General features: G+C 42.8%; 1 protein-coding gene across 7 annotated transcripts in view; it reads left to right on the top strand.

Annotated features, from left to right (window-relative positions):
• Nucleotides 1-19224, top strand: part of DGKD (diacylglycerol kinase delta) — a 126634-nt gene that overhangs the window by 78443 nt on the left and 28967 nt on the right. For all 7 annotated transcript variants that reach the window (XM_061636440.1, XM_061636439.1, XM_061636438.1 and 4 more), the window contains 11 exons: nucleotides 6063-6195; nucleotides 7388-7494; nucleotides 7888-8013; nucleotides 10171-10273; nucleotides 12207-12369; nucleotides 13719-13827; nucleotides 15053-15192; nucleotides 16505-16589; nucleotides 17011-17105; nucleotides 17199-17298; nucleotides 17465-17738. In XM_061636440.1, the coding sequence (XP_061492424.1) occupies nucleotides 6063-6195; nucleotides 7388-7494; nucleotides 7888-8013; nucleotides 10171-10273; nucleotides 12207-12369; nucleotides 13719-13827; nucleotides 15053-15192; nucleotides 16505-16589; nucleotides 17011-17105; nucleotides 17199-17298; nucleotides 17465-17738 (1435 nt within the window). The remainder of the gene's footprint in view (nucleotides 1-6062; nucleotides 6196-7387; nucleotides 7495-7887; nucleotides 8014-10170; nucleotides 10274-12206; nucleotides 12370-13718; nucleotides 13828-15052; nucleotides 15193-16504; nucleotides 16590-17010; nucleotides 17106-17198; nucleotides 17299-17464; nucleotides 17739-19224) is intronic.

The following is a 19224-nucleotide window of genomic DNA, read 5'->3' as shown; positions in this document are numbered from 1 at the left end:
TTTCTATTTATAGTTTCCTTGTTATATTGTATTTTATGTGTATTTTATTGTGCTGCATTTACTGCAACTGATTTGTACATCGCCTAGAGTGGCCATTGGCCAGATAGGCGACACATAAATTAAATTATTATTATTATTATTATTATTATTATTATAGAGCCGCCATTTTGTGGTTCCTGCCATTATTTTGCCCCATCTTCCTCATTTTGTGTGCTGTTTTTCCTGCTCTTTTTCTCCGGTCGCCATTTTTGCTATCATATTCCTGCCTTTTTTCTTCTCCGTCACCAGTGCCTACCTGTCCCTTGTCTGGCTATCTGTCCCTGGCCTCCTCTTGTTTACTCCCCTCCTTAGACAAGGGGCAAACAGAGAACTTAAAGGGACAAGCACGGAAATGGACACAACAAAAGGGAAGGGGAAGGAGCAATAAGGAAGAAGAAGTAATAAGCAGTCATATTTTACAGTAATAAAATAAAATAAAATAAGAGAAGCAAGGAAAATGAAAAAGGAAGGCATTGGCTGTTTTGAGGTCATACCGTTCCCCTCTGCTGTGGATGTGTTCTATTGGTCTCCCTCAATTCATTGCACCCCCTACCTGTGTGTGAAGGAGTTGGCTGCTTGAGGTCATACTGCTCCCCTCTACCGTGGATGTGTTCTACTGGCCTCCCTCAATCTACCGCACCCCTTTACCTGTGAGTGTGTTGATTGCTCTCCCACCGCACCCTGCAGTCTGTGCGTGTGTGACATGATTAATTACCTTCTTTGGACTATTTATATTTTGCCTGGTACCACTCCCCTCTACCATGTGCATGGTTACCATGGCTGAACTACCTTCCACTGCACCTAAAGAATTAATTACAGGACCACAACTCGTCAGTGATGTGCATCTGTTAGTCACTTTGCAGCCACCAACAACTCGGGCCATGCCTACAACCAGGTCATCTAAGCATAGGCCTTCGAAGCACGCCCCTTCCAAATGTACCAAGAAGTCACGTCTTTCTGCTAAACAAACGGCTAACAGACAAGCTCGTTATATCAGTCTTCCAGCTTCACAAGCCGCTTCCGCTGACTGCCAACAGAGCCTGGAAGCTGCTTTCCATTCATCTGTGGAGTCTATGGCGGAAGAATTTGAAGGCTTCCCAGAACAGCCTCCTGTGGTGCCTCCTCACCAAGGAGTTCTTTCACAACTCCCGCACCTGAGCAGCCTGAGCCATCTGCTGCTCCACCACAGCCTCAGCTGCCATTGGATCCTCTGGCGTATGTGACCTCCTTGCAAGGTCTGCTTTTGGACCAGACATTTCTCTCCCAATTCAGAGATGTGCTGCGTGGTTCCATTTCCTCTGAGATTCAAAGGCCTACACATAGCGGGCGACCCTCTTCCTCATCTGAGGTTGGTCCAGAACAACAGTGCACCTTGTCTCCTAACCCGTTTGACTTCACCAGAGGTAGGGTCCAACATGACCTTGAGGTTGATGCTGATCGACTTAATCCCTTCATCACCCCAGAGGGGGATGAGGTAGAGTGGGGCAGGGAGTCAGATGGAGAGGAAGAGAGCTCGCATCATCTGTTTGACTCTTCGGACTATCTTGCCTTATTCCTCAAAGCCTTAAGTACTCTGGGTCTTTAGGGGCCACTAGCTGAAACCTCATCGGCTCTAGTCAGTCATCGGCTCCAGTCAAGGGGGTGAAAGTACTGAAAACTCCCATGTTTTCAGTTCATTCTTTCCAGGTGACCCTCTCAGGCAAAGGAGGAATGGGGTCATCCTCTTCAGGCACATGTGACAGCATTCACTAACACATTTTATTCACTAGACCCTGACTACATGAATTTTTTTTTAAGTTCCTGCAGTGGATGGGCCTATCTCTGCTCTTGTTTCCAGATCTTCCCAAGGAAGGTGATTCCCAATTCAGAAACCCATCTGAATGGAGACTGGACTTCACTCTTCGAAGAACCCATGAAGCTTCAGCATATGCAATTGATGCTTTCTGTGCAGCCTCCTTGATCACCAGAGCCTTGATGATGTGGCTTGATGAATTATTTGATAACCCAGAGCCTGATCAGGCTAGATCGCACAGGACCCTGGTCAAGCTACACAAGGCCACCACATTTGTGGCAGATGCATCACTCAACGCAATGCAATTTGCCACTAGGGCAATGTCCATAGGAGTGGTAGCTTGTCGCACCCTTTGGCTACGCCACTGGGATTCTGACAATACCACTCGTATCAACCTTGCCATGGCCCCCTACTCCGGTTCCCTCTTGTTTGGGGATGAGGCCCTCAAGGCAGAACTCACTGACCCCAAGGACAAGAGGAAGCCTGTACTAGCCACTACTAAACAGGACAACCACAGAGCTGCCTGCAGATCATCATCTTACCCATACCAGCAGCCTTTTCAGGCTTCGCAGCCCTCAGGTAGGGGCCGCGATTTTCAGTTGTCAAGAGAATACTGGAACAGACAGCAATTCTTTGGCCACAACCAGAATCAGTTCTCCGGATGCCAGAGGCGTACTGCACCTGCTGGCCATGGGGGCGTCAGCAGAGCTGATACTGACACCATACCAGTAGGTGGCAGACTTCTACATTTTGCCAGAGCCTGGAGTCATGTAATAAGGGATGCATGGGTGCGAGATACTGTGAGTCAAGGTTACTCGATAGAGTTCTGGGAGTTTCCTCTTCAAAGGTTCATACCGTCCTCCCTCTCCACCTCTCCCAAGAGGTGGGCAGTGATGACAGAGGCCATAAGCCACTTGCTGTCTATAGGTGCAATAGAGCCGGTGAATCCCACCGAATTTTACTCAGGTGTCTACTCCATTCTCTTTGCAGTACCCAAAAAAGATTGTTTATGGAGGGCTATCCTGGATCTCAAATTTCTCGACACCGTTGTCAGGCATTGGCACTTCAAGATGGAGTCCCTATCATCGATTGTGGAGGCGCTTCAGGAGGGGGACTTTTTGGCTTCTGTCGATCTGAAGGAAGCCTGCCTGCATGTCCCCATCCTGCCAACCATCAAAAGTTTCTGAGGTTCACCTACGACCGGGCTCACTTCCAGTATCAGGCCCTCCCATTTGGTCTCTTGTCAGCTCCGAGGGTGTTCACGAAGCTGTTGGTTGCTCTGGTGGCTCACCTTCGGGTGTGGGGGATCCACATCTACCCTTACCTGGATGACCTCCATGTCCCAGGCATCCATCCACATACGTCTCACCCTCAATGCTCTGAGCGACCACAGCTTCCTCGTGAACTTGGAAAAGAGCCACCTTATTCTGACACAGTGTCTTCAGCACCTGGACGCCATTTTGGACACATCTTGTGCAACGGTGTTTCTGTCCCCAAAGAGAATAGCTGCCACCATTCACACCACTCACCATTTGATGACCAGAAAGGAAGTTGTGACGGTTTTAGCCAAGGCCCTGGGACTCTTCACTTCTTCCATTCACATTGTCCCTTGGGTTCTCCACCAGACCAGACCACTGCAGTGGGCTTTGCTACCTTTTCAGCTGGACATCACCAATTCCAGGCACAGGAGGGTATGTCTCTCATCTCGTCTGAGGGCGTCATTTCGTTGGTGGACAGTCGTCAGAAATCTGCAGAAAGGAGCTCCTTTCAGGGAACCTGAGAGAATTCTGATCACGACCAATGCCATATTCCTGGGGTGGGGTGCCGATTGCAACTCCTTCGTTCAAGGCTGGTGGACAGCCTCCGAGCAACACCTCAGCATAAATTTGCTGGAGTTGTGGAGTGCATCTGGCCCTTCTCCACTTTCATCTAAGGCTCCATCTGATCAATGTGCTTGTTTGTACAGACAATGTCAGTGTGCAGGCACATTTGAATAATTGGGGGGCACATGGTCGAGGGCCCTCCAGGTGGAATCAGCTCTCATCTTCAACTGGGCCAAATGTCACCTACAGTCCTTGAGAGCGAAGCATCTCAGCAGCAACCTTGATATAGCAGCAGACTGGCTCAGCAGACAACACGTTCTTTCTTGGGAGTGGAAACTGCATCCCAGGATATTCCAGCAAGTGCACCATCGATCCAGGCCCTTCACCACCGATCTCTTCGTCTCGTCTCAAAATGCTCAACTTCTGAGGTTTTTTGCCCATTGTCACCAACAGGGTGCTGAAGCAGTCAATGCATTGGCAACTCCTTGGCCAAGAGGCATATGCTATGCCTTTCCTCTGGTTCCGCTACTGGGGTGCACGATCAAGAAGATTCATCAGGAATGTGCTCGAATCATTCTCCTGGTCCCTTACTGGCCACGCAGGCCTGGCGCTCTCGACCCAGGAACCATGGCATCTACCTTTGTCACCAGACCTGCTATCTCAAGGTGCAGTTCATTATCCGGACCCCAGCTGCCTGAGTCTGACAGCCTGGGTGTTGAGCGTCCTTACTTGAGGCATTCGGGGTTCTCTAAGGACATTGTAGCTACCATTTTGGCCTCTAGAAAGCCTTCCACAGTCAGTCTGCATATATCAAGCCATGTGGTCAGCCTTTGCTACTTGGTGTTTTAAGCAGCACAACTGCCCCTCCAGGGCTAGGGTTAATCACCTACTTGAATTCCTCCATGTGGGTCTTTTGATGGGACTGAAGCCTAGTACCCTACGGAGGCAGGCCTCAGCCATCTCATCCATGTTGTCCACATGAACGGACCAGCCTTCTCTTGGAACACATCCCTTGGTCAACCGTTTCCTGAGAGGGGTTTCTCTCCTGTCACCGTCTGTAGTTCATAGATTTCCTTCCTGGAGCCTTCTGAAAGTCCTTCAAGCATTGCAGCATCCTTCTTTTGAGCCTCTCAAGTCTGCATTGTTACATTTGCTCTCATACAAGGTCCTGTTTCTCATGACAGTTACTTCAGCCCAGAGGGTATCAGATCTGGCAGCCTTGTCCGTTGCCTGCCATCTCTGCGTCTTCCACAAGGACTCTGTGAAGTTGCACCCAGATCCTATCTGTCAACCTAAGGTTTCTTCTGTCTTTCACTGTATTCAGGATATCATCTTGCCCTCCTTTTGCCCTCAGCAGACTCATCCCCTGGAAAAGGCCTGGCACTCCCTGGACATTCGTCAAGCCCTGAAGGTCTATCTGACCAGGACCCAGGACATTCATCTATCTGAGTCTCTTTTTATCTCGTTTCATCCGAGGACATTGGGTAAGAAAGTCACCGGCTCATGCTGCCTCCACAGCCAATTCTACGAGGTCAGTGGCCTCTATGGCTGCCTTCGCAACCAATGCACCCATTGCAGATCTTTTGGCATCAGCAGATGCCTCATTTGGTAGGCAAGTTCTGAGGCAGGTACTATCATCATCTTAGGCAGCCTGGGCCCACCCTACTGGGACTGCTTTGCTATACCCCACCTGATGGTATGCTACCTGGGGGAAATGGATCATTGGTCTCACCTGAAGGGTGGTTTCCCCAGGTATCATACCATCAGGGCCCTCCCTGCTGAGGGCAGCTGCCTAGCTAGTCTGCAGATAATTTTTTACTACTATGATAACTCTTAAACCTTTTTCAAGCCACTAGAGTTTAGATTACAATACCTATATTACTTACTGCGTAAGTTAGGTTACTGCTCAGGCTGTTCTCGATGTTCTTACTGTTTACTATTCTGTGCATATTTTCTGTCTGGAGTCAAGATGTACATTAATATGTTTGCTGCTCCTTGCATTTTTCTCTGGCTGAGTATGTTCTGGTTGAAGAGAGATGTCCGGATCCAGGTACAGTTTGTCCAAAATGAAATGGGGTCAAGCCGCAAGGAGCAGCCAAAGTCTTGACTCCTGCATTCCTGCCTTTGGCCACTAGATGGCACAACTACCCACCTGATGGTATGATACCTGGGGAAACCGCCCTTCAGGTGAGACCAATGGTCCGTTTCAGTTTGTTGCTCATTTCCCCACTCCTATTTGTCATACAGCATGGCATTCTTGTTTGTCTGTTCTTCTGTGGTTAGTATGTTCTACAGATTATACAGGTATAGGTCCTGCCTCAGAAAGATAAAAATTCCACTACATTATATTTATTTTAATGTTCCATTGGAATATCATCTTAGTTTTTCTCCCATAAATTCATTTTCAGTCTACGCAGTACAGTATGGACCATTTCTCAGGGATGCATAACTGGTACGCCTGTTCACATGCTCGACCAACATACTGCAATGTGTGTCGGGAGGCACTGTCTGGGGTCACATCCCATGGACTCTCCTGCGAAGGTAAAATCCTTTCATTATGTTGTGCTTGGGACATAAAGCTTTTCGGTTTCCAAGAAGGCATCACTCAGACTTGCACTGCATTTATTGATAACCATTCAAGACGGGCATAACAGTATGAACCTGAAATATCCCATATCAAACTTTTGACATCTGGCAAATGAAATGGTCTTTGATCCAAAAGACTGAGAAAAGTTATACCAAAACAGCATTAGCTACAGTACAGAATAAAAATTGTTAGGTTTGATTCTACATTTATTTTGGTTCGTAATTCCTGTTAAATTATAGGAGCTGGGTACCATATAAATGAGGTAGACAACTGTGGCCAGGCTGGCAACCTCTAGGACTGAGTATTGTCATCTTGCATGTGGGGCTGCATTTGAAGATTTCAATTAGTTCACAGTACAGCTGCTAGGCTGCTAACTGGGACTGTTTGATGTGAATACATCTCACTAACTCCTAGCAAATTCAAAGAACTGGTGCTCACCTTTCAAGGCTGTCTTCCAGCTGGCCTTGCCAGATAAGATGAGATGGGTGGTGACTGCCGAGAGGGGTGCATTAGTGGTGTCATCCTATTTGTGTCACCTGGCACCAACATTGCTGTCCTTCAGCAGCAGGCAAAAACATTTTTATTGTTCTGGGCTTTTTAAATGTTATTGTTTTAACTGTTGTGTTAACTCTGTTGTTTTATTATATTTTGTATTGTATTCTGTAAATTGCCCTTTTAAAAAATGGCTGAAGGTGGTGTACAATTTTTAAATAAATGTCAAGGTAGATCCTTAAAGGGCTGTATATGATGTGAGGGGAGGAATATATCTAATATCCAGAATTAAATTCTTAACTATTTTAGAAAAATGACATGAAAATGTATTTTTTTTCTGCAGGTAATTCACCACCATCCCTATTCCCTGTTAGATTGCTTTAGAATATTTTTCATAAAATATGTCTGCTTTATATAAGTAGCAGTTTAAGAATGTGTATATAATGTTTCCTGATGATAACAATATTTTGAGGATAGTTACCTTTTACTATGAATGTCTGTTAAGATTAGGTTGGTCAGACTAGTGATGCTAGAAACTGATATTTTAAAAAAAACACCTCTGGATTTCATGTAGGCTGATGTTCTCTCAGCTCATCTCCTATCTATCTGTGGTAAGAAACATTCATCTTTCCTCTCCCTACACCCCTTTTCTAGTCTGCAAATTTAAGGCCCACAAGAGATGTGCTGTCCGGGCAACTAATAACTGCAAATGGACAACGCTAGCATCTATTGGGAAAGATATTATTGAGGATGAAGATGGGGTATGTATGATACCATTTCTCATGTGGGGAAGGTTAACAGGAATGTGGAAGGCATTTTGCATATGCCTCTCCCTTTGCTAAGATTATCTGGAGACTTCAGGGAGGAACATCTATATTTACTTTAAAGGCAAAGCGAATGTGTGTGTGTGTGCTCTATATTTCAAAGAGGGCACTGACTCAAACAAACTAGAAAGTTTTAAGAAGAGCAAACCCCTACACAAAATTGCTGTGGGTGGAAATACCAGAGCCGAAAAGTAATTTAGTATTTGGGGATGTACTGTTGTTTCAGTGACCAGAGTTTTGGGGAGCTCTTGAGATATTAGCAGTCATTCATTCATATTACTGGTTCTCAGAGTGCTGCTATAAAGAGATTTCTTCTTTGTGTACTTGCAGATTTCAATGCCACACCAGTGGCTTGAAGGAAACCTACCTGTAAGTGCCAAATGCACAGTATGTGATAAAACATGTGGCAGTGTCCTGCGCTTGCAAGACTGGCGCTGCCTCTGGTGCAAAGCCATGGTGAGTTAATGCTGAACTATTGTTCAATGTTATTCTCCGTTTCTGTCCTGTACATGTGTATTCTGAAGATGCCACCTATATAAGGAGAGTTTCAAATCCATTCCACTGAATTAATTGCTTTTCCTCCTAATTAGCCTTCAACTAACATAAGCCAACAGTTAGATGTTTATGAGGTACTTTAAAAAATTTAGGCTGATTTTACCAATTGCAAGTCTTTTACATACTTGTGAGAATACGGATAGACATAATGAAATGTGTAGCCATCTATCCATTTTTTATCGACTGATTCTATGATGAGTGGAAGTGTCCTAAGTGGCAATCTGTCATGATGTTACCACAACAGCAGAAGGAAATTTCACTATGTTGAATAAACAGAATTAGGTTAATGGAGTACCAGAAAATGGCTTACATACTGGTCCTTTGCCAGAAATTAAAGGTCACATCTGAAAGCAATAATAAATGTATATTGGATCTTTCAGATACAGGCTCTTCTTGCATCCTGGGAATCACTTATTAACAAGCTGTCTTTTTTTTTTTTTTTTTGCAAGGCCTGCCTGGACAGTCAAGTAGAATAGCATTGAATTATTTTGAATTATACTTCACTGATTCTTAAGTGTAAATCCTAAAGATAATGAATTTCTTGGCATTATATATGCAAGTGAGTATGTGGGGGGAAAGTATTCAAAAAGTAAGCAAAAAGCTGGAAAGGCCTAAGATATGCAGATAAGCCATTTTGCTTTAAAGTTGTTCACAGTATTATTTAAGGAAATTAATATGACATTAACTACAAAACCTTGGGGAAAAAACCTTGGGCCTTTCTGAAAGATCAAGTTATGTTTTTCTATTCATAATGTTTTAGGTACTGTTCTTATTATTTAATCTCACCTAGCTGCAGAATCTCCTTATTTATTCTTTTTTATCTGTTTCCAATTTAAGAAGCTTACTCTTTGCTAATCCTTCCTTGATCCACAAGTCAATTTTCTATAGATACAACTTTCAGAACAGGGTATCCAAGGGTCTTAACAAGTGACCTGATTTTATATTCCTTTGAGTTAGATAGACCAAGGGTTGATGAAATCATTTTTATCCTATGTTGAGCACCCGGCTTTGTAAACGTTTGCTAACAAACACTACAAAGCTAAGGCCAGTCCAGGTGCGATGATGACGATAAATCTTGATTTGTAAGCTATAGGTTTTGTGTTGTGTCCAAACTGGGAACTGTGATTTAATTTTGGTCTTGAAACCACTATGTTTCACACATCATGGCTTGGAATCCAAGATTAAGCCAGTTTCCCATTAAACAAATCACAATTGAAGCTAGGAGGGGACTTACAAGGGGGAGTACATGGCACAGTGTTCATACCCACCTTAATAACTTGCATCCAAACTTGCCCAATATATTAAAAATAGAGCTGAAAAGAGTCTGTTGAACCCTTCTAGGGTTTCTCAGTCTTAATTCTTTTGGTACCTATTTCCACTTCTAGGTACATATTCTTTAAAATGACTGTGGCTTCATTGTATATTCTCTTTCCTTTCAGTTTCTGTGAATTTCTTGGTCTTTGAAATAGCTGAATGGAAGCAAAACAAACAAATACAGGCATACCCCGCTTAACGTCACTTCACTTAATGTTGCCTCGCTATAATGTACATGCTCCATATGCCTGTATTTCTCCAGAAACACAGCTAGCAAACCACTTACAGGGTTAGGGTTAGGGTTAGGTTAGGGTTAGGGAGAGGCGCGGCAGCACAGCAGCAGAGGCTTTAGCACATGGGGGTGGAAATAGATGCGATCACGCCACCGCAAATCAGCTGGGAGGTGCGATTGCGATCAGCTGGGAGGTGCGGCAGTGCAGCAGCAGAGGCTTTAGACGTGGAGGTGGAAATAGATGCGATCGCACCACCGCAAATCAGCTGGGAGGCGCTGTCGCAATCAGCTGAGAGGCGCAACAGCAGATGCTTTAGCGCGGGGCTTTGAGGCTCCGCATGAAGGAGAGGGAAAAAGAGGTTTAAAAGGTAGTGCTTCACTTTAAGGACATTTTCGGTTTACGTACTCGCTCTGGTCCCATTGAGTACGTTAATGCGAGGTATTACTGTACCCTATTCTAAATAAAGTGAGGCCTAGAAAACCTTCGATGGTGTATATATTTTTTGTTCCAGGTACATACCTCATGTAGAGACTTGTTACCAACCAAATGCCCCCTTGGTCTTTGCAAAGTTTCTGTCATCCCTCCTACAGCCCTCAACAGCATTGATTCAGATGGTAAGTACATGACGGCGACAATTTTGGATAACAATGGCTCTCAAAGTGATCCATTCAAAGTGGGATCAGGCGTCAAACAGGGATGCGTCATTGCTCTGACCTTATTTGCTATTTTCATCGCCATGATTCTACACCTTGTTGAGGGGAAACTTCCCACTGGCGTGGAAATCACATACCACACAGATGGAAAGTTTTTTAATCTCAGTAGGCTGAAAGCAAAAAGTAAGGTAATTATAACCTCTGTCATAGAACTTCAATATGCTGATGATAATGTAGTCTCCGCACATTCAGAGGAAGATCTTCAAACTATCCTAAATGTCTTTGCAGAAGCATATGAAAAGTTTGGCCTCTTGTATAACATCAAAGAAACCAAAGTGCTTCATCAGCAAGTGTGAACCAATCCCTCTGTAGCACCATCAATCCAGCTTAAATGCAGGAGAATGTCGATCACTTTTCTTATCTTGGCAGCCATCTCTCTGTAAAAGCTGACATCGACGCTGAAATTCAGCATCGTCTGAGCTCTGTGAGTGCCGCATTCTCCCAAATGAAGCGTAGAGTGTTCGAGGATCGGGATATTCGCAGGGAGACCAAAATGCTTATTTACAAAGCCATTGTACTACCGACCTTACTGTATGCCTGTGAAACATGGACCATCTATAAATGCCACTCCCAACTTCTTGAAAGATTCCACCAACGCTGCCTCCAGAAAATTCTGCAAATTATTTGGGAAGACAGGCAGACTAATGTTAGCATACTAGAAGAAGCAAAGACCACCAGTGTTGAAACGATGATCCTCCAACATCAACTTTGCTGGACCGGCCATGTTGTTCGAATGCCTGATCACTGTCTTCCAAAGCAGCTACTTTACTCCCAACTTAAGGATGGAAAACAGAATATCGGTGGACAGCAAAAGAGATTTAAAGATGTTCTCAAAGCTAATCTTAAAAAATGTAACGAGCATCGAGAACTGGGAAGCCTTGGCCCATGCGCGTCCCAAATGGAGGTCGGCCATTATCAAAGGTGCTAGGGACTTTGAAGAAGCACCGAGTACTGGGCGAAAGGGGCAAACAAGCTAAGCGGAAGGCACGTCAAGCAAATCCTCATGGTGACCATCTTCCAGCTGGAAACCTATGTCCTCATTGTGGGAGGCTGTGTGGATCCAGAATTGGCCTCCACCGTCACTTACGGACCCACTGTTAAAGACCTTACCCTGGAAGACAATCTTACTCGGCCACAAGTGATCGCCAATGAACGAATCAGCTAATGCATCTCAATGTTTCCTTCACAGTTTGGCTTTCAGAACTATTTGCTTGATTAGCAATGCTGGCATAACACATAAAGCAACTATTCTCATTAAAGAGTATAATGCTCAATATATGGAGTATTAACATGGCAACAATTCCTTCCTTCTTCCTTCTTCCCTGTTTCTCTCCTTATCTTCTTTCTTAGATTCATGAAAGACAGGAGACCTAGACTACAAATTTGCAGAGATCGAATAGCTATTGGCAACCTATTTTCTTCATTACCTTATGAAGTATCTTTTCCCATATGAACTTACCAGAATCCCTCATGCCCTCTTCAAAGGCCCTCCTTGTGGGGGGGGGTAGTTAAATAAGAAAGGGCTTTTCTGTAGTGGCTCTCTAAATCTGTTTGGGGGTTCCCTCAACCTTCTGGAATAGATTTTGAGAGGATAGAGGGCACCCGGAGGAGAGGGGGGAAGTCCTATTGTGCAGGTGGAAATCCTTGCACTCCTAGGACGCTTACTTAGCACTGCATTGGATACCATGTTATTTTAGAACAAAGTGTTAGTGTATTGGAGCAACATGTAGTTCCATGTGGTATGCTAGCTAAATATCACTATTATGCTGTAGAATGGTAGCCATCCAATGGTCATACAGCTAAACAGTCCTTTGTTTTTGCTTTTTCTAATCAGGATTCTGGAAAGCCAGTTGTCCCCCTTCTTGCACAAGCCCTTTGCTGGTCTTTGTCAACTCAAAAAGTGGAGACAACCAGGGTGTAAAGTTCCTACGAAGATTCAAACAACTGCTGAATCCTGCACAGGTCTTTGATCTCATGAATGGAGGACCTCACCTCGGGTAAGAGGTGCTCTCTTGATACACAGATACTTGCAAAAAAATAATAATTAAAATGCTCTTATTCATTCTATTTCTGAAGAAGTTCTGACTCAGTAAGAATCACCATATTTTTAATGTTAAGTTAGTCATTTTCTATTATATCATATGCACTTAGGTCATAGAGTGCCCCCAGACACAAAGGGCAGGATATGTGTTTGTATGATGTAGCGCCAATATCAGGGGAAAAATAATGTGTATACAGTGGAAACCTTGTTATAATGTGGTTCTTTGCACTTAAGATTCAGATATACTGCGGGAATGATGGTGTCCCCGAGTACAATACTGTACACAGTACCATGGTTTTTGTTATAAAATGGGATCCCTATAATGCAGGTGCATCCTTTGTCTCCTGAACGCCTCATTATAGCGAGATTCTACTGTATTACTTTTGGGGGAGGGAATTGGAGAGAAACAGGGTGCTTACTAGATGCTCCTAACTGTTTGTGTAATGTAGGTGTAGTATGTAACCTCTAATTTATCCATTGTGATCTGTGTCAAACATTCTTGAAAGTTGGGGGAGGTTGTATAACCACATTGATTTACCTTCATATACCATACTCTCTTGCTGCTTTCAACAGAAGTTATGCTGTCATTCTCAGTAACCTTATGATGTGTGAGGATATTTCATTTTATAAGTACATTTGGAGGCTAATAGAACAGTCTACTTAGGACTGTTATCATTTCCTTGCATCAAAGTTATATTGATATTCTTGATGCCTGAGTGTTGTAATTTATGCTTCTCTGTGTCTTTGAATAAGAATGGCTTTAAAGTTTAGGGAGCTGCCTTTATACCAGGTCAGACTGTTTGTTCATCTAGCTCATTACTGTTTGCTCTGAGTGTTAGTGCCTCTCCAGGATTTTAGGCAAAAGTCCTTCACATCACCTGCCTTCTGTTTCTTTAACTAGAGATGCCAGGAGATTGAATCTAAGACCTTCTGCATAGAAATCAGTGAGCTACGGTCTCAAATATTATTAGTTCTGTTACATTTATTACAAGGATTCTGTATCCTTCACAAAGCACTGTAGAATCGTTTATTCATTTGTTGACTTGCATGCCACTGTCTGTGGTTCTGGTTCTGAGAAGATAGTATCTGCTTAAAAAAGAAATACTCTAGTACCCAAACTCTTGCCTTTGCATTGGATAGATGGCTAATTAGTACATTGCTGTACTTTGTCCATGCAAAGACAAATTCAGATTAATTTGTAATCCAACAGAAGCCTTCATTATTCCTGTCCAATAGATTTAAATTGTTAATCTCTCTCATATGTTAATAACACATTTATAGCAAATACACTTTTTTCCCGTGCAGTTTACGTTTATTCCAGAAATTTGACACCTTCCGAATTCTGGTGTGTGGTGGGGATGGAAGTGTTGGATGGGTTCTGTCTGAAATTGACAGCCTGAGTCTCCATAAACAGGTATCTTCCCAAAGTGTTTTTCTGCATATGGATTGGCTAAATGATGATAAAAGGCAACAAGGAAATTAATTTTGCCTAGAATAACGAACTATATAAGATTGAAAGTTTACATGACCAACATGGGATTCCAATCTTAAGTGGGTGGTATTCAGTTCTAGTTCTGCTCTGAGTAAATCCATTGACGTTAATGGACTTAGTTGAATGCAACCCACTGTTTACTGAATGTGCATATGCATGTAGGGTACATTTGCAAGAGAGCAACAATAAGCGTTGGGGTATTTACTCAATGTTTATCGTAATACCTGCCCCCAGCCAAATGTCTTTCTGATCTCAGGAAAACTTAAAGCTTGTAGCCTTTTGTGTGTTTGTTTGGTTAGATCTGGTTTGTAAGTCGAACAGTGCTGTTCTGCGTAGCAATTCATTCATGTGTAGATGCTCACCATGCAAAACCTCCAGCTTTTACCATGGCCACTGCAATCCCCAACCCCTTTATTACAATTTTCAGTTTCATGGTAAAAATTGGAGGTTCCGCATAGTGAACCACTACATACAAACAACCCATCACATGGAGTGGCTTCCCTGCAGGCAGTTTTAACGTGACTGCTGGGCTGCTATTTGGTCGTATGTATCATGCCTAAGCCTTGAAATAGCTATTTTCTTTGAATGAAAGCATTGCCTTTGTAACAGTAAATAACTCTTGCTTCAAAATGGCAATAGCACCACTTTGTGGTGAAGCTGAAATATTGAACTTTGACTGATAGCTGAAGGCATTGTTAATGTCATGAGAGTGAATGAAATCTGTTTCTCATCCTTTCCTTTTTTATAAACAATTTTATTGCAGTTATTTTTTACTGTTGCTAGCCTTATATTACATCCTGGTTGTTGTTGTTAGCTCCATCAACATACATAGTGGTTCTCCATCTTTTTTTTTCTTTAATGGGAAGGTAGAGAAAATACTTTTATTAAATAGGAAGGAGCTCTTAAATAAGGATGAGAGAGAGAATGAGGAAACTAAATGGCAAAAAAGAGGAAAAGTTAGTTTGAAATAATATGTGTGAAACACAAATGATACCTTTTCCTTTTAACTAGTCTGTTTATCATATCATTTTCTCACATTGTCTTTTCTGTAAGAAATGAATTAAAATCTCTTTAATGTTCAGAGTGGATGTGGGCAGTGAATCCTTTTTTGCTAGCCTTGTTTTTATTTTCTCCTTCCCATGTGTAGTGCCAGTTGGGAGTGTTGCCCCTGGGCACAGGCAATGACCTTGCCCGTGTGCTAGGCTGGGGATCTGCTTGTGATGATGACACTCAACTCCCTCAGATACTGGAAAAGCTGGAAAGGGCCAGTACCAAAATGCTTGACAGGTAAGTGCCATTTCCATTCCTTAATTTCCTCTCAGAACCTGAACATGTGCTAATTTTTCAACCTCTGGGGAAGACTTATGTCGGAGAACATGATGGCAGAAGGTGCTGTTCTATATAGGCAAGCCTGAAAGCACCTTACAGTGGTGAAGACTTTCCCAATTCTACAGGTGTATTAGGAAAGCAGGAGACTGCAGAAGGGGGATCAATTGCATTGCTATAAAGTGTTAAATTGCAATCCTGTATATGATTAGTAAACCTAAATTTCTTTGACTTCAGTGGAAGGTTTGCTGCTTCAGTAGGAATGTACGTTTTTGCCTTTCAGAAGTGGACATTTACCAACATTATATAAAATGTTAATACTGGAAGGGAAATTCCCTAAAAGGTGGCAGGGAAGGAAGGGAGAGAAATAACAATCTGATTTGCCTGGTTTATATTTAAAGTTACAACTTTGTAGTGTGCATCATGAATTGAAACATAAGTTTCACTTCTGTATTGGTACCTCTGTTTCACTTCTGTGTTAGGAGTGGTAAACATTTGTAATATCTGAATCAATGTGTTGTAGCCAATGTTCTGAGACTTCCTTTTCCTCTCCTCCACCTACGCATCCCTGAAATCTGCTTTAGAGGGTCCCCCAACCCTCCAAAGCTGATTTGTGCAGCAGACAGAAGAGGAAGTACCATTGCGTGTGTGGAAGTCCTTTGCATCAGTGGAACTGTAGCATTCCGACGGTAGCAAAAAACCCAGACATTTTTGGGAACATGTCTGTTTTTCCCTGTGATGTTTAATTGGGTCTGTTTAATGGGTTGTGGGTGTTTAATGGGATGTGTGATAAAACAGTGGAAATGGAAAGTATCTCTTGAAGATTTTTGTTTGGCATTCTGTAACAGGATCTGTTTCAGTAGCAGTTAATATAATAATAACTGTGTTGAACAACTATTCCTCCCATGTTTCAAGAATTTCCCAATCATAGAGGGAGTTGGTTTTTTTTTTTAGAATGTTACTCTCCTCCCTTTACAATAATTTAAGACCATTTCTATTTGGTGTGACTTTGTAGATATGAGATTTGCCTGTGTATATATGTGTATGCATGCATGCTGCCCCTGTCTCCTTGCATATTTTGCACCTGAATGAAATCAAAATGAGCCACTTCATTTTTAATGACATGCAGAGATAGAGGACAGAAAAGGGTGCTCCTTCTGGAATCTACTACCCTAAGCAGCCACATCATGTCACTTCCTGATAAACCCTGTGTATAGAGCCCTTTTAAGGGTACCCGTTTGCATTAAATGCTGTGATGATCTTTTTTCAATAGGTGGAGCATTATGGTGTACGAAACAAAACTCCCTCATCAAGCATCTGCTTCTACAGTCACTGAAGATTTCAGTGAAGATTCTGAGGTAGTTATATAAAGGGTGGGACAGTGAAAAGGAAGAACTCTGAACTAACGTTAGATGATACCAGAGTAAAACATATTTGATAGATGTGTGGGGAAAGAGCTGTAAGGGGAGACATGATTTCTATCCTCAAATAGGAAGAATGGTCTCAAACATGCGAAAAACCAAAACATTCCCCAGAGTAAAACAAAATTAGAGCTCAGACAAATCGTAAGTTTTAGAGCAATCATTTCTCTTGTCTTATACTAGAGAACACCAAGTTGCTTTACCATTGTATGCCTTGAGTGCCCTCTATAGATAAAATTGAAATCATAACTGCACCTTGATGGGGAGGCAGAGATACAGTACATACTGATCGATGTTAACCCTGTGCTATGCAAATCTGGAAGAAGTTATAAAATTATCCGTTTCTGAATATCACAAGGTGCAGCAGATTCTCTTCTATGAAGATTCCGTGGCTGCTCATTTATCCAAAATCTTAACATCTGACCAACACTCAGTGGTCATCTCATCAGCCAAGTAAGTACTCCAGAGGGAGGTCATATGCAGAACCCTCCTACATTATGAGTGTTAGGGCAAATAATTCTTACTTATCTCTTCAACTTTTCTTAGGGTGCTCTGTGAGACTGTGAAGGATTTTGTGGCTCGGGTAGGGAAAGCCTATGAGAAAGCACCAGAAAGTTCTGAGGAGTCAGACGTCATGGCCAGAAAGGTATTCCCCCAGGCACCTGGTTGGCCACTGTGAGAACAGGATGCTGGACTAGATGGGCCACTGGCCTGATCCAGCAGGCTCTTCTTATGTTCTTAGATCTCTCACTCATTCAAACACACTCATATGTTAAACAATTTCTATTAAACTGTGTTCTTTGTCATTGTAGTGCTCTGTTTTGAAAGAGAAGCTGGACTCTCTTCTGAAGACGTTGAATGAAGAATCTCAAGCTTTGTCTTCTTTGCCAAACCCACCTCCTACCATTGCAGAGGAGACAGAAGATGGTGATGGTTCTGGGAGTGCTTGTGATTCTTCTAATGAACGTTCAGTAGGGTCATCATGCACTGCCCGGCCTCAGATATTTCGTCCACGTGAGCAGTTAATGTTGAGAGCCAACAGTCTGAAAAAAGCCATTCGTCAGATTATAGAGCATGCAGAGAAAGGTAAAGAGTGGGAAATCTTGAGTGTTCCTCAAGTACTTCATGAAAGGAAATGGGCTTCTGTATTATTAAGACATACAAGGACTGGGAGTTAGCTGCTGAAGCTGTCATTTTGTCTGATGTCAAAAGCTTTTTGGAAGTCCAAGTGTATAGTGTTTATCAAATCACCTCTGTGTATCTACGTGTTAGCTGACATGGACCATGTTCACCTGCCATGTTAAGCCATAAACCATAGCTAGTGCATGCTTCTGAATCACTCCCATTTCTCTTCACCCTTCCTCAAATCAGGAGTAACAAGCACAAGGTTGATTTTTGGTTCACATGTCACAGTAAGCAAAGGCTTATGTTTGTTGCTCTTGGCTTGAGGAAGGTTGGAGTAAAACCAGATATTCAGCAGCATGTACTAGCTTACTGCTTGTTCACTTATGGCTTACTGTGACATACAAATGGGGCCACTTTCAAGGACCTCCAAAAGTTTGGTGAGGCAAGAGTTCCTTTTGCAGAAGCCATGCTGATTTGTCCTGATCATGATGATAATCATTTGAATTTATATTCTGCCCTTCCTCCTGAAGGAGGAATCTATATGAATAATTTTAATGTTCCCTACCAATCTATCCAGGATAGATGTTAGGCTAACTGGCCTGTAACTCCCAGGCTTCCATCTGGATCCTTTGACTCATCTACATGGAGATTTAGTGTGTGTTTGGTGCTACTCACATCTCCTTGTAATTTGCATGGTTCACATGATGTTACTGGCAAACAGAAGCTATCACGCGGTTTCCCCCCTGTAAATCCGTACTAACCCAATTTGCTGATAATACGAAAAGTTTAGAACAATACGGCTCCACTCTGCTTCACATGTCTTTGCATACGGTTTGCTTCAATGATTTTTAGTGGGTGAATCATCACTTTCAGCTCTTCCCCTTTCTCTGCCCACTAATTCTCCCATGAATTCCATTTTGTTTCCAGTAGTTTATCCAGCAGCTTCTGACTGCTCTGTCCTCCCCCCTTCACAGTTTGCTGCAGCCATCCCGTCTTTCCTCCCTTTCTCCCTGAGTAAACCTCCTTCACTTAACAAGTGATGGGAATTGCAATTGGATTTTATCATTCTTTTTCATATTCTCTATTTTTACAGAGAGAATTTTGAAGTAAAATCTCTCTGCGCCTGGTTTCCAATTTGTTTTTCTAAAAAATCTAAGTAGCTTTTTTTAAAGTTGCCTGAAAAATATCAATATCGATATTTTCTCAAAATAGCGATATTGATATTTTCTCAAAATAGCGATATTGATATTTTATTTAAAATATCATTTTTTCCCCCAGCAGGGAAAAATTAACTCAGAAAAAGCAAGGGGTAGCGGAGGGAGGGGGCAGATGATCCCACTTCTTTTCAGCCACCAAACTTCAGAAAGCGATGGGGGCAGGAGGGAGTGGAAATACTGTGCAGGTCAAAAATATTTGCACATGTCCAGTAACTGAGCAACCAGAGGGA

Source organism: Rhineura floridana, chromosome 7 (genome assembly GCF_030035675.1).
Source record: "Rhineura floridana isolate rRhiFlo1 chromosome 7, rRhiFlo1.hap2, whole genome shotgun sequence".
Lineage (NCBI taxonomy): Eukaryota > Metazoa > Chordata > Lepidosauria > Squamata > Rhineuridae > Rhineura > Rhineura floridana.
Note: the sequence above shows the minus strand (reverse complement) of the source record. Positions and strands in the feature narration are given on the sequence as shown.